This window comes from Oncorhynchus clarkii, chromosome 16 (assembly GCF_045791955.1).
Source record: "Oncorhynchus clarkii lewisi isolate Uvic-CL-2024 chromosome 16, UVic_Ocla_1.0, whole genome shotgun sequence".
Taxonomy (NCBI): Eukaryota; Metazoa; Chordata; class Actinopteri; order Salmoniformes; family Salmonidae; genus Oncorhynchus; species Oncorhynchus clarkii.
In genome coordinates this window covers 63,871,094-63,895,392 of record NC_092162.1, presented here as the reverse complement: position 1 = coordinate 63,895,392, position 24,299 = coordinate 63,871,094, and the positions used below count along the sequence as shown (strand labels likewise).

General features: G+C 43.5%; 2 protein-coding genes across 3 annotated transcripts; both read left to right on the top strand.

Annotated features, from left to right (window-relative positions):
• Positions 1 to 2: 2 nt before the first annotated feature.
• LOC139368900 (acylaminoacyl-peptide hydrolase) lies at positions 3 to 13,308 on the top strand. Of its 2 annotated transcripts, none has more exons than XM_071108378.1 (23): positions 3 to 133; positions 955 to 1,084; positions 1,171 to 1,297; positions 1,376 to 1,463; positions 2,149 to 2,224; positions 2,843 to 2,934; positions 3,084 to 3,161; positions 3,263 to 3,400; positions 3,487 to 3,578; positions 3,681 to 3,721; positions 3,796 to 3,917; positions 4,030 to 4,090; positions 4,179 to 4,276; positions 4,377 to 4,428; positions 4,572 to 4,660; positions 4,839 to 4,977; positions 5,149 to 5,232; positions 5,434 to 5,514; positions 6,580 to 6,668; positions 9,078 to 9,268; positions 9,784 to 9,886; positions 10,046 to 10,152; positions 10,633 to 13,308. In XM_071108378.1, the coding sequence occupies exons 1-23, from the start codon at positions 122 to 124 to the stop codon at positions 10,736 to 10,738; spliced, it is 2,196 nt and encodes a 731-aa protein (XP_070964479.1). In that variant the 5' UTR covers positions 3 to 121; the 3' UTR covers positions 10,739 to 13,308. The 2 variants fall into 2 exon arrangements, with proteins under 2 accessions (XP_070964479.1, XP_070964478.1); XM_071108377.1 differs by having other exon boundaries at positions 844 to 1,084.
• A 3,356-nt stretch (positions 13,309 to 16,664) lies between these two features.
• Positions 16,665 to 23,909, top strand: LOC139368899 (toll-like receptor 9). Its single transcript, XM_071108376.1, has 4 exons — positions 16,665 to 16,931; positions 17,281 to 19,941; positions 20,159 to 20,518; positions 22,551 to 23,909. Exons 2-4 carry the CDS (start codon positions 17,284 to 17,286, stop codon positions 22,755 to 22,757), a joined length of 3,225 nt encoding a protein of 1,074 aa, XP_070964477.1. The 5' UTR covers positions 16,665 to 16,931; positions 17,281 to 17,283; the 3' UTR covers positions 22,758 to 23,909.
• Positions 23,910 to 24,299: the final 390 nt, after the last annotated feature.

Here is a 24,299-nt window from a genome sequence, read left to right as displayed (position 1 = left end):
CCCATTGTCAAATTACCCCAATTTACACGAAAACCAAGGACATGGCAACCCTGGTGTACCCTGCCTAACAACACAGATAAAACGAGACCACACGCAGAGCTGTTAATCAGTCAGAGCCGCGATGGAGTCCCAGGTAACTTTTAAATAGCTATCAGTGTGTTAAATTCCAGTTTATTTCAATTTAATGTGAGCTTTTACACAAAGCTAGCTACTTGCTTGTCCAACTTCCCATTATGTACTTACTACCTTGCTAACCTAGCTACTTGCTTGTCCAACTTCCCATTATGTACGAACGTTAGTTAGCTAGCTAATTTAAGTAGCTACCGTATGTTCGCTATCTTTCTTTCCAGCTAGTGTAGTGAATTTGAAATGCTAACTATTTATTTTCCAGCTAGTGTAGGCAGAGATACGGGCTATAATGTCTGCGGTGTAGCATTAGGCAGTCATCGGTTTAGCTATCTGGTAGCTTTCTTATGGTGACGCGCAGAAAGCACTTCCTGGTCAGTCAAGTAAGCAACTCTAGTTATGTTGAATATAGCGTGCTCAACTAAACAAGCAATCATTTAAAACTAGAATAATATTCGTTTTCACTAGGGAGTGATAGGAGGCTGTTATTTAAAAAAATAATTAGCTAGCCAGCCAACTGTATAGCTACTGAACTTACTAGCCAGTAACCTACAAGAGTCATATTCCTGAGCTAGATAACCTTGGATCTTGTTTTGTCACAAAGCCTGTCAGTGTTAATAATGATTTCATTGTTGCTTATGTAGTGAGACAGAGGAATTGCATGCTGCACTGACAATTGCAATTAGTAAACAAGCCAGTCTACCTCTATTGTCTCAGTCCAGGGTCAAGAGAGACCATCAGTAAAAGATGACCTCATCAATGCGGGTTGTGAGACATTGTTTATCCCTGACTCGATGTGCAAGTTCCTCATCTGTTGTGTGTGGAAAGGTAATGACTAATCCGGAAGACATCTCCAAACTCTACCGGGAGTTGAGCCTGTTTCCCTCCTTGACCCGAGCTGACGTAGGGCCAGTCATAACATCGCAGTATGGAGGAAAATACAGCAACATCTACACAGGTGTGTGTGTCTGTCCGTCGGTCTGTCTGTGTCTCCCTGTTCGTCGGTCTGTGTGGGTTTTCATACCTTTTATTTTGTGTCCCCAGAATGGAGTCAGCGGGATCTGGAGAGGAACGAGAATGTCAAGTTCTGTCGGCAGTACATTGTGTTTCACGACGACAAGTCTGTGGTCTACTCTGGACCCTCAGGGAACTGCACAGAGATCAAGGGAGAGTATGTGGACATTTGACAGTTTGACACACGAGTGTGTTCTGTGTGTGTGTAGTTGATTTAGTGTTTTCTCTGTGTCAGGTTGCTGAGTAAAGACTCTCCATCAGGAGACATGAAAGCGGTGGTGAGAGAGAGCAACATCAAAGGAGAGGACAAACAGTTTCTGGAGGTGAGGGTTTCTCTATCTGTCTCTCTGTCTCTCTGTCTCTCTGTCTCTCTGTCTCTCTGTCTCTCTGTCTCTCTGTCTCTATCTGTCTCTCTGTCTCTATCTGTCTCTCTGTCTCTATCTGTCTCTCTGTCTCTATCTGTCTCTCTGTCTCTGTCTGTCTCTATCTGTCTCTCTCTATCTGTCTCTCTCTATCTGTCTCTCTCTATCTGTCTCTCTCTATCTGTCTCTCTCTATCTGTCTCTCTCTATCTGTCTCTCTCTATCTGTCTCTCTCTATCTGTCTCTCTCTATCTGTCTCTCTCTATCTGTCTCTCTCTATCTGTCTCTCTCTCTCTGTCTCTCTCTCTCTGTCTCTCTCTCTCTGTCTCTCTCTCTGTCTCTATATCTGTCTCTATATCTGTCTCTATATCTGTCTCTCTATCTGTCTCCTATCTGTCTCGCTCTTCCTCTCTGTCTCTCTATCTGTCTCTCTGTCTCTCTCTCTCCATCTGTCTGCACAACTTACCTTGGATAAGTGCCTATGTTGGGACAACCCCCCTGCATCTATATCCTAAACCTCTTTCACTCATTTTGATTGACAGCTGACCCTCTTTTCCCTTTGACCCCTCCTCCATTCGGTGACCCCTCCTCCATTCGGTGACCCCTCCTCCATTCGGTGACCCCTCCTCCATTCGGTGACCCCTCAGATCTGGAGTAAGAACATCAAAGTGAAGAGCATCAACCTGACAGCCCTGAAGAAACATGGCAAGGTCTATGAAGACGGTGAGACACCAATGTAATGTCTCTGTATATGAGAGACTTCCTGAAGTTCTTCTGTTACTGGCACACAATAACCTGTTGTTTTCCCTGAAGACCCGAACAGACTGCACCATTTGTGCCGTCTTATGCCAGGATTTGGCCGCCCCAGACAAAATGTACGCGCCTTGGGGAAAATCGCTGAATCAAAATAATACCACAGCAACTGTTATTCTTAGGAAGCCGATTTGATTTGGAGTTCGGACATATAAAGTTTGTGTGAATTATTTCTAAGATGCATACTTTGCTTTTCTGAACTCTCTTCACTCGCCCATAAGCATAGAGGGAGGCATGCCCTACTGGTGCTGGCACGTGCTCCTGTCAAATCCACCGCTGCAGTTAACGTAGCCTACATCAGTCTACGTAGCCTTGCAAGCCAATCACATAATGTGATGAGGGAACTGAAGCAAATCCTACAATATGGCCAGGTTGATGGCAATATATTAATTTGGTAACATCACACAGTGTGACATGTAATAGTCATAAAATACTGAATCTGACGTACAGCGTGGGAAGGCCTTAACACCAAAGTATATCAGGCACATTCTTTGGTTGACCCACCTGTTCATTTATATCTGTTCCCAGACCAGTTTGGCTGCCTGGTGTGGTCCCACTCTGAAACTCACTTGCTGTATGTGGCTGAGAGAAAGAGACTCAAGGCAGAGTCCTTCTTCCAGGTCTGGCCTTCAAAACACACACACACCTAAAGTTTAAAAATGAGCACAATGCACTCTCACAATGCAGTGCTAATGAACTTCACTGCAAAATGTGTTAGCGATTTCCTCACTTGGTCTATTTGTTAACCCCTTCCATCTCTACTATACAGTCAGTGTCTCCTGAGTCCTGTTCTCTTGCTGATGAAGAGGAGGGGGTGAAAATGGGCAAGGAGGAGGAGACTACAAAGGTAAGGAGGATCCAATGATAAACTGTTCCATTGACTGACCCCCTGCTTTTAACTAAAACGTCTTGGTTCACCATACTGTGTTTGCTCCTCCCGTCCTGCAGGGGGAGCAGTTTGTATTTTACGAGGACTGGGGGGAGACCTTGGTCAGTAAGAGTTCACCTGTGCTGTGTGTGTTGGACATCGAGGGTAGCAACGTCTCTGTGCTAGAGGGAGTCCCAGATAACATCTCGCCAGGCCAGGTCAGTGTGTGTGTGTGTGTGTTGCTGGGTGCCATTTCTGTGTGTTGCAATGTATATATGTGCTGTGTTATAACTTGTGTCCCCAGGCGTTTTGGGCTCCGAGTGACACAGGCGTGGTGTTCGTGGGCTGGTGGCATGAGCCCTTCAGACTGGGCCTCAAATACTCGCCCAACCGCAGGTGAGCACTGTGATTGGTCAGATCAGAGTGGTGGTTATAAGTAGCAGCTCTTAAATCCAGTAAAGGCCTCTCACTCTCTCCCCCCTGTGTTTTCTAATTCAGGTCCTCCTTGTTCTATGTTGACCTGACTGGGGGACAGTGTGGTAAGTGTATTTCACTCTGAGTTATACATGACCATAGTATTTTCTAGAAGTCTGTTTGTGTTTCTCTCTCTCAGAGCAGCTTTCATCAGGCTCCAGTGCTGTGTGTTCCCCCAAGCTCAGCCCAGACCAGTGCAGGATTATCTACCTGGAGTGTGATGTCTACGGACCTCACCAGCAGTGTAGCAGGCTTTGCATGGTGAGTGAGTGAGCAAAAAAAGACGAAAACATATCCAACTGCTCCCAATTAGAGAAATGATTTGAATACTGTTGGAATATAGCTCATGTGTTGAGTTGTCTGTGTATGACAGTATGACTGGTACACCAAGAGGACCTCTGTGGTGGTGGACGTGGTGAAGAGACCCAGGGAGGGTAAGGAAACCTTTAGTAGAATTTGTTAATATAATTACAGGTACTTTGCGAGTGTATTCTGTTCATCCTAACTGTTTGTGTGTTCAAGATGGCTTTGCCGGGATCTACAGCTCGTCTCTGTCTCCTCTGTGCTGGTCAGCTGACAGCCAGCGCATCCTGGTCTCCTGTCCACAGGGCAGCCGCAAGGTAACCACCCCTAGACACTTATCAGAGATAATTAGCAGAATTAATTATGCCATATGTATGGCCGCAATGGAATCATATTGACATGTTTTGTCTCCTGTAGGATCTGCTGTTGGTAGAAACGACCACAGGGAGCGTCACCTCTCTGACATCAAGTGAGTGGGGTCACACAGTCCCCTGCCCCCTAGTCAGTCCACTGACGAATACTGTCTCTGAGTTGTAAAGCTGTAGGGCTGTTGTTGCTGTTCTAACATTCTGACTGGCGTCCTAACGTTGTTGTGGTTGTGTTCCCCTGTAGAGTCTCCAGGGGGCAGCTGGTCATTGCTGACCATCGAGAGAAACCTGATGGTGGTCAGCTGGTCTTCCCCTAACTGCCCCCCCAGCCTGGTAATGTAGACACACCCACACATATACATACTCCATAAACGTAATGTTTTACTTGACAATGCTTTGCAGTAAAATAGACACATTATTGAAATGTCTCGCTTTGGATGAGTCGTTTATAGTAACGTCTGCTTAATGCCCATTGTCTATTGTTATTAATTACCTAATTTTCTGTGGCTAGAGGGTGGGCTTCCTGCCACTGGGTGGTTCTCGTGAGGAGGTGGACTGGGTCGTGCTGGAGGACTCTCAGACCCAGCCAGATATCGATTGGCAGATCCTCAACTTCACCCCGCCCCCAGAGCAGGACAACAGCCAATACCGTAAGAACATCCACTCTGACAGTTGGACTTTTTCTCTCTAGCATGTCAATTATCAGTAAATCCTCTCCTATGTGTCTGAATCCACAAGCATTTCGCTACACCTGCAATAACATCTTCTAAACGTGTGTATGTGACAAATCAAATTAGATGTAATTTATCCTTGTTATGTAGCTGGTCTGGACTTTGACGCCCTCCTGCTGAAACCAAAGGATGTGAAGGAGGGAGTGAAACTGCCACTCATAGTCACCCCACATGGTAAGTTACACACCTTATAGTGTGTGTGCCCCTGCTTGGTTGTGGGGAGTAGGGTGAAGTTGCTCATAGATGCTGATCTTGGGTCAGTTTGGAATTTCCCCCTCTAACGGTTATGAATGGGGGAAGGGAAGCTGATCCTAGATCTGTACCTAGGGGAAACACTTGTTGTGAGTGTGTAGCTACATTCTCTCTCTCTCTCAGGTGGTCCTCACTCTGTGATTGTAGCAGACTGGCTGCTCTCCTCCTCAGTGCTGTGCAGGATGGGCTTTGCTATCCTACTGGGTGAGTAGAGCTACGGTTTATTATGTCTCTATCTGCATAACAGATTGAAAATCTTGACGTGGAAACAACGTGGTGACGTTGAATCATTGTGGGAAACTGATTGGCTTAGCAAAAAGTCATCCATGTGAAGGAATTTCATGTTTTTGTCTCGTTTTGTTTTTGTTGAACCAATGAGTGTCATTTTTTTGTTTTTATCAATTTGAATTCACGTTAGTAGACAACTCAATCAAATGTAAATCAAAACTAGATGTGGAACTGGTGTCTGTGCCCAGTGGGATGGGTTAGGGGAGAGATCACCAAGCCACAGGCCGATTATTAAAGTTGGGTCCGCACTCAATGTCTTTTCTTGTTTGTTTATTTGTTAGAATTTTGTACTGCATCAGGATGGTATACACAGACGTTCTGATTGACAGCCTTTTCCCCAAACCATATTGTCTACACCGAGCCAGTGTGTTGAATCCAGGAAACTAGCTACAGGAGCAGGTAGTCAGTGTTGCTGCCAGGGATCACAGGCGTAGCTTATTATGGTGTTTTAACATGGACATAGTAACAGTCTTTCCATTGCAGTCGTCACACTACGCCATGGCCAAATCATTGCCGCCACACCCAAAACATATGAACCGTGAAAACATATTTCTGCCGAGGTGCACGTTGAAGATGCTACAACAGTCCACATTTACTTTTCCTCTGCAAGCAAAACAAGTAATGAATCAAATAAATCTGACAACCTCATAGAATAGTTTATGCATTTACCTAGTCTGCTTGTTGTGTGTTCTGTGAGAGAAATATTCCTCTTGAGGCACATTCAAGTTATAAGTGCCATAGGGAGGGAATTTTTACAGCGATGGCATCGTTAAGCACGTTACCGCTCTGCAATCTGAGTGTGTAGGGGAGAGTGGGGCTGAAGGTGAAATGCCACCCTACCTCAAAATCATTTTCTGGGAGTGACTTACAAATAGCTCCATTCGAACAAAAAAACATTTCTGTTTGAGCAAGATTGGTGACAACAGGGGAAGCTGTTCGGGGGTTGAAATGTTCACTTGTACCTCACTTGTGTCCTTTCAGTGAACTACCGCGGCTCTATAGGCTACGGCCAGGACAGTATCCTCTCTCTACCTGGTAATGTGGGCACTCAAGACGTCAAGGATGTTCAGGTACAGAAACATGAGTTACACCAGTCTTTTCAGATCACTGTGTGGCTTAATAGTCTATAGTAGTGATGAACCGATTTTACATTTCTGGCCTACACAGTAAAGAGTGAATGCCACCGAATCGCTTGTTCACAGCCTGTGTCTACAGTTATGTTGATCGTTTCAATGCCATGACAGAGGGCATCACGTCTGCTGCAGACACAGTTGATGAGCTTATTTCTCCAGTCAGTTGTTCAAATGGAGCCAGTAGTGTGTTCATGTTCTCAAATGCCATTGAAATGACAGCAGCGGTATGAGAACCAGCACATTCTGAGCAATACGGCTTTCCTCAGTACCAAATCCTCGTGGACCCACTGTTCTGTCAGACTCGTCATGCTCATGGGGCTGACATCGCTGGTCCAAATGTCAGTCGTGAAGCTAATAGCAGTGACGCCATTACTGTGTAACTCCGGTAGGGCAACATCTGGGAAAAATGGCGCACTTGGTAGTGTGTACTGGTGCTCGACCAGTCGGCGAGAACTCCAACAATCACCCAAGACAGAGATCGGTTGATTGTCAAGGGCAATGAGATCCATTTCAAATGACTGCTGGACTTGTTGGCTCCTCGATCCACACAGCAGACATTGTGGGCTACGTTAGGAATGCTGTGTTGCACGTGTTGCACAACATTTTACGTGGCGTTATTATGTCATGTACCTACGTTAAATAGGTATGTACCTCATCTACCTACGTTATATAGGTATGTACCTCATCTACCTACGTTATATAGGTATGTACCTCATCTACCTACGTTATGTAGGTATGTACCTCATCTACCTACGTTATATAGGTATGTACCTCATCTACCTACGTTATATAGGTATGCACGTCATCTACCTACGTTATATAGGTATGCACGTCATCTACCTACGTTATATAGGTATGTACCTCATCTACCTACGTTATATAGGTATGTACCTCATCTACCTACGTTATATATGTATGTACCTCATCTACCTACGTTATATAGGTATGTACCTCATCTACCTACGTTATATAGGTATGTACCTCATCTACATACGTTATATATGTATGTACCTCATCTACCTACGTTATATAGGTATGTACCTCATCTACCTACGTTATATAGGTATGTACCTCATCTACCTACGTTATATAGGTATGTACCTCATCTACCTACGTTATATAGGTATGTACCTCATCTACCTACGTTATATAGGTATGTACCTCATCTACCTACGTTATATAGGTATGTACCTCATCTACCTACGTTATATAGATATGTACCTCATCTACCTACGTTATATAGATATGTACCTCATCTACCTACGTTATATAGGTATGTACCTCATCTACCTACGTTATATATGTATGTACCTCATCTACCTACGTTATATAGGTATGTACCTCATCTACCTACGTTATATATGTATGTACCTCATCTACCTACGTTAAATATGTATGTACCTCATCTACCTACGTTATATAGGTATGTACCTCATCTACCTACGTTATATAGGTATGTACCTCATCTACCTACGTTATATAGGTATGTACCTCATCTACCTACGTTATATAGGTATGTACCTCATCTACCTACGTTATATAGGTATGTACCTCATCTACCTACGTTATATAGGTATGTAGGTCATCTACCTACGTTATATAGGTATGTACCTCATCTACCTACGTTATATAGGTATGTACCTCATCTACCTACGTTATATAGATATGTACCTCATCTACCTACGTTATATAGATATGTACCTCATCTACCTACGTTATATAGATATGTACGTCATCTACCTACGTTATATAGGTATGTACCTCATCTACCTACGTTATATAGGTATGTACCTCATCTACCTACGTTATATAGGTATGTACCTCATCTACCTACGTTATATAGGTATGTACCTCATCTACCTACGTTATATAGGTATGTACCTCATCTACCTACGTTATATAGGTATGTACCTCATCTACCTACGTTATATAGGTATGTACCTCATCTACCTACGTTATATAGGTATGTACCTCATCTACCTACGTTATATAGGTATGTACCTCATCTACCTACGTTATATATGTATGTACGACAGCTTTGACATCGGTTTTTCACATCGGCGTTAAACTAGACATCGGCCAATACCGATGTTGGCGGTTTTAGCTAATATCGACCGATTCCACTAAGTTCACCGATACATTGTGCATTCCTGGTCTATAGTATTCAGCCCTAGAATCAGTCTGTCTGACTGACGTTTCATTTTCACAGTATTTTTGTAGTCTCTGTCATCTCCCCTCTCAGACCACTCTGCTTCCTCCTGCGTACTTTCTCTCACTTCTCTCTCTCACTTCTCTCACCCTCCCTCTACTCTCCCTCTTTCATCATGCTGTTGTTTCTGGCTCTAGTTTGCAGTGGAGAGTGTTCTGAGGGGCGGGGCGTTTGACGAGCAGAAGGTTGCGGTTGCCGGGGGTTCCCACGGCGGATTCGTGGCCTGTCATCTAATTGGCCAGTACCCAGAGTTCTACAAGGCCTGCGTGGCTCGGAACCCCGTCATCAACCTGGCCTCCATGATTGGGAGCACCGACATCCCAGACTGGTACAGTCACACTTTCTCACTACCATGCCCACACAAACATCCACTAACTCATAGGGACGATACCAGTATCACAGTATATTTTCCATGGCAAAAAAATCCTTTAAAAACCTGCTGTATGTAAAATATTGTGTGCTATAGCTTGGAAACTAAATACATGTGACTCTGGATGACATGTTTCCAACATTAGGGATGTTTTCCTAAAGAAGTTCGGTCTGCTTCATGTTTTGTTTCAGTGCCAGGACATCATCCCAGCCCTACTTAGTTATTACCACATAGGCTTGACATCCATGACATTTACTTTCAGGTTGGTGGATACAGAGAGAGACATACGCACTTCAGTCTTAGGGGGTTGTGTAGGCTTGCCGGGATGTGTCGTCGTCTGTCTCTAGGGAGAGGAGGCAGTCAGTAATTCAAACCACCAGAAGGGAAACTAGATATGATAGAATCCATACGATTAGTTTTTTGTTCTCTTTTCTCTATAAGGTGTGGTTATCCAACATGTAGGTGTGTTTCAGGTGTATGGTGGAGGCTGGCTATAACTACAGTACAGATTGCCTGCCTGACCCTGCAGTCTGGGAGCAGATGTTAAACAAGTCTCCTATCAAACATGTCAAACAGGTGTGTGTGTTATCCAGCGGACTGTGTGTTTCACATTCTGTTTGTTTACTTGATCCAATGCAGGTGAAAAAAGCTTTGCTGTCTCTCTACCATTGTTTTTCTGTGCCTTGTGTCTGTGTGTTGACTGTAACAATGTATGTGACTGTTGTCGCCATTCAGGTGAAGACTCCTGTGTTGCTGACTCTGGGAGAGGATGATAAGCGTGTGCCCCCTAAGCAGGGGATTGAGTACTACAGAGCCTTGAAGGCACTACAAGTCCCAGTGCGGTGAGTAGACTGCCCTTGTGCTGTTGGCTGCTGGGTAATGTAGTATTTAGTGGTGTGGTGGTCACATATCAGAATAAAGACAGTGAAGTACTTCGTATGCGATAAGTAAAGGTAATCAACAGCTAACCAGTTAATGGGGGTGCTTGCCAAAGACAGATTTTTCTCTTCCTATTTGTAAAAAAAAAAAAAAGATACTGTCTTAAACTGAGACTCAGTGATTTGACGTTGCCACGAGCAGTGGGATGAACATCGGATGAATGCTATGCAAGATAATGCACTCAGTATTACACAGTATCTTTGCATGTGCATGTGTGAGCTTCAATCTCCTATAAACGTGATAGCTGCAGCACCGACACAGAGCCTCACGCTTCCATGGTCTTTCTTAGTTGGTCTTTCTTGTCAGCCCGATGTTGTTGTTTACTTCATGCATTGCATTGCTGACTCTAGTTTCTTAACTCCGCCTGGATGCCTTTCTTTCAGGTTGCTATGGTACCCTGGGAACAACCACTCCCTGTCCAAGGTGGACGCGGAGTCTGATGGCTTCATGAACATCGCTCTCTGGATGACCCAGCACCTGTCTCTGTGACGATACCATTAGCGATAGCATGCTAACCCTATGATAGCTCTAGCATGCTAACAACAGGATGTTAATCTGTATAATAACGGTGTGAGGGTCAGGCCAAAGCGTTGAGGGTACTGTAGGCTACCTGCACTAAGTCATCTGTAATTAGATCATCTGCATCAGTTTATAGCTTTGGAATTACACCTTCTGAATGATGGCAAGTTCTTGTCCTATATCAAATCTGAAACTGTTGAAACACATTGATTTTGCCTGTAATTTAGCAACACTAATCCTTATTTTCAACGTTTCTCCATGAAATGGTTTCACCTATGATTTAACAAGGGCTATGGGTACTGCCGTTCAAAAATGATTGAATACCTTTTTATTTAGAAAGATACTAAACAGCCGTATAGTTTCATCATCGAAGTTGTGATCATAATATGAAGAGAATGAAAGTACTTGAGCTAAATATTATGGACCAAGTAACGGTAACACCTGGTGAAAGGTCTCCACTACACATTCTACTCATTACCTTCATTCTGATGGTGCTTTCCAGGGTTGCAGATTCTTTATATTGATTGTAACAACCAGGGATCTTTCTCTAATGATTCTATCAATAAAACATGTTTTGGCTATAAAACATCTTTCTTTTTTTTTTATACAGTTGAAGTTGGAAGTTTAGTTTTTTACAATTGACCATTTCTGACATTTAATCCTAGTAAAAATTCCCTGTTTTAGGTCAGTTAGGATCACCACTTTATTTTAAGAATGTGAAATGTCAGAATATTAGAGAGAGTGATTTATTTCAGCTTTCATTTCTTTCATCACATTCCCAGTGGGTCAGAAGTTTACACACACTCAGTTAGTATTTGGTAGCATTGCCTTTTAAATTGTTTAACTTGGGTCAAACGTTTTGGGTAGCCTTCCACAAACTTCCCACAATAAGTTGGGTGAATTTTGTCCCATTCCTTTTGACAGCTGGTGTAACTGACTCAGGTTTGTAGGCCTCCTTGCTCGCACAAGCATTTTCAGTTCTGCCCACAAATTTTCTATGGGATTGAGGTCATGGCTTTGTGATGGCCACTCCAATACCTTGACTTTGTTGTCCTTAAGCCATTTTGTCACAACTTTGGAAGTATGCTTGGGGTCATTGTCCATTGGGAAGACCCATTTGCGCTCAAGCTTTAACTTCCTGACTGATGTCTTGAGATGTTGCTTCAATATATCCACATAATTTCCCTACCTCATGATGCCATCTATTTTGTGAAGGGCACCAGTCCCTCTTGCAGAAAAGCACCCCCGCAACATGATGCTGCCACTCCCGTGCTTCACAGTTGGGATGAGGTTTTTCGGCTTGCAAGCCTCCCCCTTTTTCCTCCAAACATAACGATGGTCATTATGGCCAAACCGTTATATTTTGGTTTCATCAGACCAGAGGACATTTCTCCAAAAAGTACGCTCTTTGTCCCCATGTGCAGTTGCAAACCGTAGTCTGGCCTTTTTATGATGGTTTTGGAGCAGTGGCTTCTTCCTTGCTGAGTTGCCTTTCAGGTTATGTTGATATTGGACTCGTTTTACTGTGGATATAAATACTTTTGTACCTGTTTCCTCCAGCATCTTCACAAGGTCCTTTGCTGTTGTTCTGGGATTGATTTGCACTTTTCGCACCAAAGTACGTTCATCTCTAGGAGACAGAGCGTGACTCTTTCCTGAGCGGTATGACGGCTGCGCGGTCCCGTGGTGTTAATACTTGCGTACTATTGTTTGTACAGATGAACGTGGTACCTTCAGGCGTTTGGAAATTACTCCCAAGGATGAAACAAGACTTGTGGAGGTCTTAACTTTTTTTTTTTTTGGTCTTGGCTGATTTCTTTTGATTTTCCCATGATGTCAAGCAAAGAGGCACTGAGCTTGAAGGTAGGCCTTGAAATACTTCTACAGGTACACCTCCAATTGACTCCAATCAGAAGCTTCTAAAGCCATGACATCATTTTCTGGAATTTTCCAAGCTGTTAAAAGGCAGTCAACTTAGTGTATGTAAACTTCGGACCCACTGAAATTGTGAATCAGTGAAATAACAGAATAATTTGTCTGTAAACAATTGTTGGAAAAACCGACTTGCCAAAACTATAGTCTATTAATAAGACATTTGTGGAGTGGTTGAAAAACGAGTTTTAATGACTCCAACCTAAGTGTATGTAAACTTCCGACTTCAACTGTATATGTTGAATATGTCCCTCATTGCCACTTTTCCTTCCATCATTTTGCACTATGATACTGGGTGAACATGGAAAGATGAGGTATTGTCAGTGGTATATATTGAACATAGGGTGGTAGATAGCCTAGCGGTTACAGCGTTGGGCCTTTAGCTGAAAGGTACCTGAGCTGACAAAGGGAAAAATCTGTCTGTGCCCTTGGGCAAGGTAATTAACCTTAATTTGCTCCAAGGTTCAAGTCACAGAAAAAAAAAATCTGGGCCCGGAAAGGTTTTGGGGAAATTATCGAATCTGAAAAGTCATGGAAGTTAATGAAATTTCTGTTAATGGAGAAGTTTACTATTTTATCAATCAAATAAAAATCCACATATCAGCCAGGATCGGAAAACACGTCTGTTTGTGTGCATCACCTGCATATGTGCGAGATGAGTGGGCCGTTTGTTGCTCAAGGAGAGAAAGACAGTTGGACATTGCAGCAGAAGGTAGAGTGCATTTACGGTCTCGTTCTAAAATAGTTTTTTTCCTCTCATCAACCTACACACAATACCCCATAATGACAAAGCAAAAAAAGGTTTTTATCCATTTTAGCAAATGTATTACAATAACTGATATTCCATTTACATAAATATTCAGACCCTTTACTCAATACTTTGTTGAAGCGCCTTGGGTATGATGCTACAAGCTTGGCACACCTGTAGTTGGGGAGTTTCTCCCATTCTTCTCTGCAGATCCTATCAAGCTCTGTCACGTTGGATGGGGAATGTCGCTGCAAAGCTATTTTCTGGTCTCTCCAGAGATGTTTGATCAGGTTCAAGTCCGGGCTCTGGCTAGGCCACTGAAGGGCATTCAGAGACTTGTCCCAAAGCCACTCTTGCATTGTCTTGGCTGTGTGCTTAGGCTTGTTGTCCTGTTGAAAGGTGAACCTTTGTCCCAGTCTGAGGTCCTGAGAGCTCTGGAGCAGGTTTTCATCAAGGATCTCTCTGTACATTTCTCCTTTCATCTTTCCCCACGATCCTGACTAGTCTCCCAGTCCCTGCCGCTGCAATACATCCCCACAGCATGATGCTGCCACCACCATGCTTCACCGTAGGGGTGGTGTCAGGTTTCCTCCAGATGTGACGCTTGGCATTCAGGCCAAAGAGTTGAATCTTGGTTTCATCAGAACTGAGAATCTTGTTTCTCATGGTCTGAGAGTCCTTTAGGTGTCTTTTGGCAAACTCCAAGCGGGCTGTCATGGGTCGTGGCTTCCGTCTGGCCACTCTACCATATTGATTGGTGGAGTTTTGCAGAAATGGTTGTCCTTCTGAAAGGTTCTCCCATCTCCACAGAGGAACTCTGGAGTTCTGTCAGAGTAACCATCGGGTTCTTGGTCACCTCCCTCAGTTTGGCAGGGCGAAGAGTCTTGGTGGTTCCAATCTTCTTCCATTTAAGAATGATGGCGGCCACTGTGTTCTTGGTGACCTTCAATCCTGCAGGCCTTTTCTCGGGGTATCTGTACTTTACTATGGACATTTGATACTTTTACTTCAATACATTCCTAATGAATATGATGTACTTTTCACTCCAAGACACTGAAAACTCCTCTTTACACTTTGAATGCTTAGCAGGACAGGAAAATGGTCCAATTCACTCACTTATCAAGAGAGCGTCCCTGGTCATCCCGATTTGCCTCTGATCTGACAAACTCACTAAACACAAATGTTTCATGTGTAATTGATTTCTGAGTGTTGGAGTGTGTGCCCATGGCTATCCGTAAAAAGAAAATAGTGTGCTATTTTTAATATAAGGAATTAGAAATTATTTATTCTTATACTTTTGATACAAAAGTACATTTACTTTTAGTACATTTAATTACATTTACTTTGAACTTTTACTCAAGTAGTATTTTACTGGGTGACTTTTACTTTTACTTGAGTAATTTTCTATTAAGGTATCTTTACTTTTACTCATCTATGACAACTGAGTACATTTTCCACCACTGCTACTCACCCTGCTAAGTAAACACTTCTAAGGTAGCTAAGATAAATATGACTAAACTAGAAAAAGGTCATTTCCCAAAGAAAATGTGTAGGCTTGCTTCAGCTGAATAAAAGGATTTGCAGCCTACCATAGCCATTGGATATTCTATGTATGGATCTTTCCTTTTTTCCAAAAGGCATAAAACATATTTGGTTGTAATGTTGCAATGTTATACATCAAGGGTGGTCAAGTTTTAAACCTGTAAAACAACACCTTTCACTGCAGCTATCTGGTGTATGTCACAAAATATTTATTCATTGTTATTTTTTATGTCATTTTTAAGTACCCATGTACAGTGCCTTGCGAAAGTATTCGGCCCCCTTGAACTTTGCGACCTTTTGCCACATTTCAGGCTTCAAACATAAAGATATAAAACTGTATTTTTTTGTGAAGAATCAGCAACAAGTGGGACACAATCATGAAGTGGAACGACATTTATTGGATATTTCAAACTTTTTTAACAAATCAAAAACTGAAGAATTAGGCGTGCAAAATTATTCAGCCCCTTTACTTTCAGTGCAGCAAACTCTCTCCAGAAGTTCAGTGAGGATCTCTGAATGATCCAATGTTGACCTAAATGACTAATGATGATAAATACAATCCACCTGTGTGTAATCAAGTCTCCGTATAAATGCACCTGCACTGTGATAGTCTCAGAGGTCCGTTAAAAGCGCAGAGAGCATCATGAAGAACAAGGAACACACCAGGCAGGTCCGAGATACTGTTGTGAAGAAGTTTAAAGCCGGATTTGGATACAAAAAGATTTCCCAAGCTTTAAACATCCCAAGGAGCACTGTGCAAGCGATAATATTGAAATGGAAGGAGTATCAGACCACTGCAAATCTACCAAGACCTGGCCGTCCCTCTAAACTTTCAGCTCATACAAGGAGAAGACTGATCAGAGATGCAGCCAAGAGGGCCATGATCAGTCTGGATGAACTGCAGAGATCTACAGCTGAGGTGGGAGACTCTGTCCATAGGACAACAATCAGTCGTATATTGCACAAATCTGGCCTTTATGGAAGAGTGGCAAGAAGAAAGCCATTTCTTAAAGATATCCATAAAAAGTGTTGTTTAAAGTTTGCCTGATGGAGTCTGCAAAAGACCTGAGACTGGGACGGAGATTTGTCTTCCAACAAGACAATGATCCAAAACATAAAGCAAAATCTACAATGGAATGGTTCAAAAATAAACATATCCAGGTGTTAGAATGGCCAAGTCAAAGTCCAGTCCTGAATCCAATCGAGAATCTGTGGAAAGAACTGAACACTGCGGTTCACAAATGCTCTCCATCCAACCTCATTGAGCTCGAGTTGTTTTGCAAGGAGGAATGGGAAAAAAATTCAGTCTCTCGATGTGCAAAACTGATAGACACATACCCCAAGCGACTTACAGTTGTAATCGCAGCAAAAGGTGGCGCTACAAAGTATTAACTTAAGGGGGCTGAATAATTTTGCACGCCCAATTTTTCAGTTTTTGATTTGTTAAAAAAGTTTGAAATATCCAATAAATGTCGTTCCACTTCATAATTGTGTCCCACTTGTTGTTGATTCTTCACAAAAAAATACAGTTTTATATCTTTATGTTTGAAGCCTGAAATGTGGCAAAAGGTTGCAAAGTTCAAGGGGGCCGAATACTTTCGCAAGGCACTGTATTTGATATCTGGTCATAGGATAGACAGGGGAGGTGACAGGCCATTTCAGATTTTCATTATGTAAAAAGCCCTGTCAGTTGACAGACATCTGTCTGGGAAGGTTTCACTTCTTCATTTCTGAATTGTGTTACATAAGTCCTGGTACTTAACTACTGTCTTTTTACATCTGGTCTGTCATTCAAGGCTTTTCTCTCTCCATGCTTTATTTGAAGGAAAGGTTGGCAGAAACTTGTTTTGGAATAAAGCATCGGTCTATTCCATTCGAAACAACATCACGTTTCATTATAATTGACCTCCAGTGGGTTATTGAGGCCCAAAACCTCCCACGGTGAGTGTATTTCTCAGTTCTAATATGCCAGTTCATATCTGTGCAAGGCCATGAAAACTTTACATTGAGGTGAATACGCATCATTTGAATACTATTATTAATGTACCAGGATTTACTATTTTATATTGGTTGTCTCATGATTGTACTGTATTTGCAGTTGTGTGGTCATTTGCATACCCACAGTTAGCATTTGGAACCCATTTTGACAAGGCGTGGACCTGTTTTTAACATTGCCCATAGCTGGGACTTGCTGGGATCAACTTTCATTGTATGCACTTCTGTGCAGTTATAATTTGACTTTTAAATCAGATATATTTTGTGGTACGAATGTTTATTTCTCTCTGTCCAGGTCATGCAGGGATATGGAGTTCTCCTCTGCTTATGTCTACTACCACCAGCTGTTAGGACGACCAATCCCAAGTTCTTCCCTTGCGACAGCAACGCAGACTCCAGTGTGGTGAACTGCTCTCGGAGGGCGCTCACCCGCATCCCAGTGATCTGCTCAGCCTCTGTCCTTTCACTTGACCTGAGTTATACCGGGATTCAGCAGGTAGGGAAGGATGCATTCTCTGGGGTTCCAAACCTCCAGAAACTGAGCATGACAAGGAACTGTCTTCCTAGTCATATGAGGGCCCTGGGGTCTCCCTCATGCCATGTTGAGATCCACAAGGATGCCTTCATGTGTCTTAAGAACCTCAGCACCCTCCTACTGGAAGGAAACAGCCTCACTTCTCCCCTCCCCAGACTACCTGACAGCCTGGAAGTCCTTAATCTGGAGTCTAACCACCTTTACAACATAACCCAGCCCCTCGGCACACCAAACCTCAAGCAGCTGCTACTCACCATGAACTGCTACTATGGTAACCCCTGCAACCAGTCCTTCCACATTGACGAGGCAGTCTTCAGGGAGCTTACCCAGCTGCAAAACCTTACCCTGGGTTTTAACAATGTAACATCCATCCCTCCGGGAATGCCTCCCTCTCTGAAGAGTCTGGATCTGAATGAGAATAAAATTTCTGTGTTGGATCAGTGGGCGTTTGCCAATTTGACCCAGCTCTGTAAACTCAACCTGGGTTGGAACTGCCAGCGCTGTGACCATGCTGCTCAGCCCTGCTTCCCCTGCTTCAACAACACCCCACTTGACATCAACCCACATGCGTTTTACGCCCAGAACAACTCTCTCAAATTCCTCAGCCTGAGGGGAAACTCCCTCCGCAACATCCCAGAGGGCCTCTTCAGTCCCCTGGTACACCTAGAGAGATTGGACCTATCGGACAACCTACTGGCCATTGCCATACGCACCGGTACCTTCTTCATAGAGCTGAAGAGGCTCACTTGGATCAGCCTCATCTACAACTATGAGCCGATGACAACCTTCAAGGAGCTGGTGCTGTCTCCCAACGTGACCCAGATGTCTGGCCTGAAAACACTTCTCCTCAGTGGGAACTTCTTCCATATGGTCTCAGAGGAAAGTGTGGCGGTTCTGGCCAAGTTCCGTTGGCTGGAGGTTCTGGAGCTGCGGATGAACTTCATCAGGTCCTGTAATCTGAGTGCCCTGGCCCAGCTACCAGCCCTGGTAAGGGTCGACCTTTCCCAGAACATGCTGGAATTTCTCCCATCCTTCTCTACTCAGTCCAACGTGTGTAAGTCCTTTAAGAGCTTTCAGAACCAGAACCGGTATGCCACAGTGGAACTTCAGAACCCACCCATGTTGCTCAGTGACAGGAAGGCTGTCCCAGATGAGCCCTGGCATAATCCAGGTCCAGTAGTCACTGCAGCCGAGCCAGGGCCAAACACGTTGGCGATACTAGAGGATGAGTGCACTCAAAACCCAACTATATTTTCCTTCAAAAATAATCTCTGCAATGGTGCCATGTCTTTTGACCTTTCCCAAAACAACATCCTCACCCTCAATAGCAGTTTGTTCCTAGGTATGGAGAAGGCAGTCTGTTTGGACCTCTCTTACAACTACATGAGCCAGAGCTTAAACGGCAAACAGTTTCTCCACCTGGACAACCTGGCGTACCTTAGCATGGCCCACAACAGGATAGATCTGTACTATGGAGATGCCTTCAAGGAGCTCAGTGCCACTCTGAAGACTTTGGACCTCAGCAACAATGAGTTTCACTTCCTAATGAGAGGCATGGGCCATCGCTTTGAGTTCATCAAGAACCTCCCCAATCTGGAGGCGTTAAGTCTGTCTGACAACAGCATTGGGATGCGGATAGATCATACACTGTACAGTGACTCCCTCAGGTACCTGTATTTCTCCGGGAACAACCTGGACATCATGTGGGACACTAGAAGCAACGACTACATCACCTTCTTCCAGAACCTGACCAACCTTATCTACCTAGATATCTCCAGGAACCAGCTGAGGTCTCTTTCACCAGCAGCCTTCTGTAACCTGCCTGTCAGCCTCAAGGTGCTCCGGGTCAGCAACAACAAACTGAACTATTTCCCCTGGGAGAACATCACAGCACTCGGCCAACTATGCCACCTTAACCTTAGTGTTAATTATCTGTCTGAACTTCCCGACAAAGTCATACCTTTTCAGGCAAACTTGACCCTTCTGGACCTTAGTCACAACCAGATCAGCTTTCTCCCCGAAGACTTTTTCAGCCAAGCATTGGCATTGCGTTTTCTCTACCTCAACCACAACAAACTCAAGCTGTTGGATCGGCAGTCCCTCCCTGCCCCACTGAGGAACGGCAGTGCCCTCCAGTTGCTCACTCTGCATGCCAACCCCTTTGACTGCTCCTGCGACACTTCCTGGTTTGCGGACTTCCTGCGTGCCAGCCAGGTGGAGATCCTCCTTCTTACCACTGGCGTACACTGTGGTTTCCCCGAGTCGCAGCAAGGGGCTAGTGTTTTGTCTATGGACCCCCGCTCCTGCCAGGAAATTTATGGCAGCCTGGCCTTCCTCTCTATTACCTTCCTGACTCTGGTGTTCACTGCCTTACCCCTACTCAGGCACCTCTACGGCTGGGATGTCTGGTATTGCTTCCAGGTACTTCTACAAATCAATGTTGTGTTGTATTCCCTCCCTGGTAGTTAATTGATCAAGTAATGTCATTGATTTACCAGATAGTTCACTAATATGATTTCCCAGTGCACGATCAGTCCCTGATTAGAAGACCTTAATTGAATGGCCCAGCTGTAAATCAATGTTGTGTTTATGTGTCCATATGTTGAATATCTACATTACACTATTTTGTAACAAACAGGTGCTGTGGGCAGGACACAAGGGCTATTCCCAACTGCCTGGGGCAAGCTTCCAGAGTCAGTATGATGCCTTTGTGGTCTTCGACACGGGCAACCACGCAGTGAGAGACTGGGTCTACAATGAGCTGCTGGTCCACCTGGAGAATGTGGGGCGGAGGAGGTTCTGTCTCTGCCTGGAGGAGAGAGATTGGGTTCCAGGTCTGTCCTGCATCGAGAATCTTCACAGTGCTGTCTATAGCAGCATGAAGACCGTGTTTGTGCTGACGAGCGGGGCAAGCGGCGGGGGAGGAAGGGTTAGCATAGTAAATGGGGTGACTCGCCAGGCCTTCTACATGGTGCAGCAGAGGCTGCTGGATGAAAAGGTCAGACTTGCAATGCGTTTGTGTGCCATTCGGAGCTCCAGTGTTTAATTGCTAAATTGTAATTACTTCGCCACTACGTCCTATTTATTGCCCTACCTCCCTAATCTTACCTCATTTGCACACACTGTATGTATAGATTTTTTTCTATTGTGTAATTGACTGTAAGTTTGTTTATTCCATGTGTAACTCTGTGTTGTTGTTTGTGTCGCACTGCTTTGCTTTATCTTGGCCAGGTCATAAATGAGAACTTGTTCTCTACTGGCCTACCTGGTTAAATAAAGGTGAAGTTAAAAAAAAAACAGTCGAAGTCGGAAGTTTACGAACACTTAGGTTGGAGTCATTAACTTGTTTTTCAACCACTCCACAAATTTCTTGTTAACAAACTATAGTTTTGGCATGTCGGTTAGGACATCTACTTTGTGCGTGACGTGACACAAGCCATTTTTCCAACAATTGTTTACAGACAGATTATTTCACTTATAATTCACTGTATCACAATTCCAGTGAGTCAGAGGTTTACATACACTAAGTTGACTGTGCTTTTAAACAGCTTGGAAGATTCCAGAAATTGATGTCATAGCTTTAGAAGCTTCTGTTAGGCTAATTGACATTGTTTGTATCAATTAGAGGTGTACCTGTGGATGTATTTCAAGGCCTACCTTCAAATTCAGTGCTTATTTGCTTGACATCATGGGAAAATCAAAAGAAATCAGCCAAGACCTCAGAAAAAAATGTGTAGACCTCCACAAGTCTGGTTCATCCTTGGGAGCAATTTCCAAACGCCTGAAGGTACCACATTCATCTGTACAAACAATAGTACGCAAGTATTAACACCATGGGACCACGCAGCCGTCATACCGCTCAGGAAGGAGATGCGTTCTGTCTCCTAGAGATGAACGTACTTTGGTGCCAAAAGTGTAAATCAATCACAAAACAACAGCAAAGGACCTTGTGAAGATTCTGGAGGAAACAGGTACAAAAGTATCTATACCCACAGTAAAATGAGTCCTACATCGACATAACCCGAAAGGCCACTCAGCAAGGAAGAAGCCACTGCTCCAAAACCGCCATAAAAAAGCCAGGCTATGGTTTCCATCTGCACATGGGGACAAAGATGGTACTTTTTTGAGAAATGTCCTCTGGTCTGATGTAACAGAAATAGAACTGCTTGGTCATAATGACCATCGTTATGTTTGGAGGAAAAAGGGTGAGGCTTGCAAGCCGAAGAACACCATAAAAACCGTGAAGCACGGGACTGGCAGCATCATGTTGTGGGTGTGCTTTGCTGCAGGAGGGACTAGTGCACTTCACAAAATAGATGGCATCATGAGGAAGGGAAATTTGGTGGATATATTGAAGCAACATCTCAAGACATCAGTCAGGAAGTTAAAGCTTGGTCTCAAATGGGTCTTCCATATTGACAATGACCCCAAGCATACTTCCAAAGTTGTGGCAAAATGGCTTAAGGACAACAAAGTCAAGGTATTGGAGTGGCCATCACAAAGCCCTGACCTCAATCCTATAGAAAATGTGTGGGAAGACCTGAAAAATAATTTTCGAGCAAGGAGGTCTACAAACCTGACTCAGTCACACCAGCTCTGTCAGGAGGAATGGGACAAAATTCACCCAGCTTATTGTGGGAAGCTTGTGGAAGGCTACTTGAAACGTTTGACCCAAGTTAAACAATTTATAGGCAGTGCTACCAAATACTAATTGAGTGTATGTAAACTTCTGACCCACTGGGAATGTGATGAAATAAATAAACCATTCTCTCTACTATTCTGACATTTCACATTCTTAAAATAAATGGATGATCCTAACTGACCTAAGACAGGGAATTTTTACTAGGATTAAATGTCAGGAATTTTGAAAAACTGAGTTGAAATTTATTTAGCTAAGGTGTATTTAAACTTCCGACTTCAACTGTACGTAGGCTACATTCAGGTAATACCATCATAATGAAGCAAACAACAACAACAGGCAACATCCCTACCACTCACTCAGTCCGTCTAATCTGTTACTTTATGTGCAGGTGGACGTGGCGGTGTTGGTTCTGCTGGACGAGGTGTTTCCCAAGCTGAAATACCTGCAGCTGAGGAAGAGGCTCTGCAGGAAGTCTGTTCTGTCCTGGCCCAGGAACCCTCAGGCCCAGCCACTGTTCTGGAACCACATGAAGACAGCGCTGGCCTCCGACAACATCCGCTCCTATGACAGCAACGTCAACGAGAGCTTCATATAGGTGGGTCGATCCACAAACAGAGTGCCTTTTATGTCGTTGTGACATTGTCTGTAAATATTGATAGAATACTCAATGAAAGAGTTGGATAACATGCAGTACATCTATAACTACACTAAACCATGTTAGAAATTCCAATACTAGTGTGTTTTCATTCAAATAAACATGTTTTCTCTGAAAATCCCCATTTTGGCATGTACCACGTTATGTTTGTGGGACTTCTATGAATATTTTCACCCACTTCACCCCAAAATGTGCCCAGGTTTTTACCATCCCTGTAAGGTAATGTGTTGCTGTGGTAGTCATTTCGGAAGATGATCATTTATTTCATGTGATTGGAGATTCATTTACATTTGTCCCTCGTGTTTAAGGTCAACCCTGTTATGTGAACTGAACTCTCATTTTAATATGGTGAAACTATTCCTTTAAGAAAATTTTTTTTAACAAGAAACATTGAACATTTAATAGTTCTTAATTTTGTGTCCATCATAACACATCAACCCTGTTACCCATAAATAGATAAGCTAGAAATGTTTTAACAAGTTTAGAAAAATGGCACTCTATTCTTGGAATGACCCAGGTATACTAATAATGGAGTGGTTTTACAGTATAGCACATTTCAAGTGCTATACACTGTCAAGGGGAGGCGAATTCACTCCCAACATTTTCTGGTTTGAATACTATTTTTTTTCTTTGTGGCTATCAGATGGTATTATAAAATCAAGGTGGATATGTGAATTGTTTAAAAAAAACAAAAAAACAGTGCATTTACATAGTAAGTTTGATCCTTCAAAGATAGTTGCTTATTTTGGGTTGGTTTAACTTGTTGTTGCAGTTTGAATAACATTTTCAGAAATAAATACATGCATTTAGTTACGTGTTAATTTTGAGCAGTATTTAACTGATTTCAACACAGGACACACACATATTACGGAGAGAGAACAAAGTCGTCATTGTGTATTAAAACTCATTCCATGCAGACGTTTAACACCATATCAAGAGCAATGTCGTCATCCAGCCCACACTACAACTTCCACTAAATGTAAATTCCTCCTCATCACTCTGTTCTTCACTTCCATTTAAACGGGAACTGAGATTGATGGTTCTTTTCTATTGTTGTCAACAGGTGAATAAAGTGTTCTTTTTTTGCCACAAGACTCTCTGTTTCTGAAGGAAGTTAGAATAGGAAACTCCCAAATGACAGCACAGCTGCTTCCTGTTAGCAGCATCCCACTCTACATACCACTACTGGCTTGCCTCTGAAGCTAAGCAGAGTTGATCCTGGTCGTTCCCTTGATGGGAGAACAGGTGCTGCTGGAAGTGGTGTTGGAGGGCCAGTAGGGGACACACTTCCCCCCTGGTCTAGGGAGATCCCAATGCCCCAGAGCAGTGAAGGGGACATTGCCCTGTGTACGGTGATGTCTTTCGGTCAGGGTGTCCTGACTCTCCGTGGTCATTTAAAAATCCCATGGCACTTATTGTAAGAGTAGGGGTGTAAACCCCGGTGTCATGGCTAAATTCCCAATCTGTTCCCATTCGGTCGTT

What these genes read in the sequence shown, in the direction of transcription:
- LOC139368900 (XM_071108377.1), top strand. Translation starts at nt 874, where the DNA reads ATGACCTCATCAATGCGGGTTGTGAGACATTGTTTATCCCTGACTCGA. An exon ending in AGTGTAGCAGGCTTTGCATG is followed by an intron (nt 3,918 to 4,029) that starts GTGAGTGAGTGA and finishes TGTGTATGACAG; the next exon opens with TATGACTGGTACACCAAGAG. An exon ending in GCACTACAAGTCCCAGTGCG is followed by an intron (nt 10,153 to 10,632) that starts GTGAGTAGACTG and finishes CCTTTCTTTCAG; the next exon opens with GTTGCTATGGTACCCTGGGA.
- LOC139368899 (XM_071108376.1), top strand. Translation starts at nt 17,284, where the DNA reads ATGCAGGGATATGGAGTTCTCCTCTGCTTATGTCTACTACCACCAGCT. An exon ending in ATGTCTGGTATTGCTTCCAG is followed by an intron (nt 19,942 to 20,158) that starts GTACTTCTACAA and finishes TGTAACAAACAG; the next exon opens with GTGCTGTGGGCAGGACACAA. An exon ending in AGAGGCTGCTGGATGAAAAG is followed by an intron (nt 20,519 to 22,550) that starts GTCAGACTTGCA and finishes CTTTATGTGCAG; the next exon opens with GTGGACGTGGCGGTGTTGGT.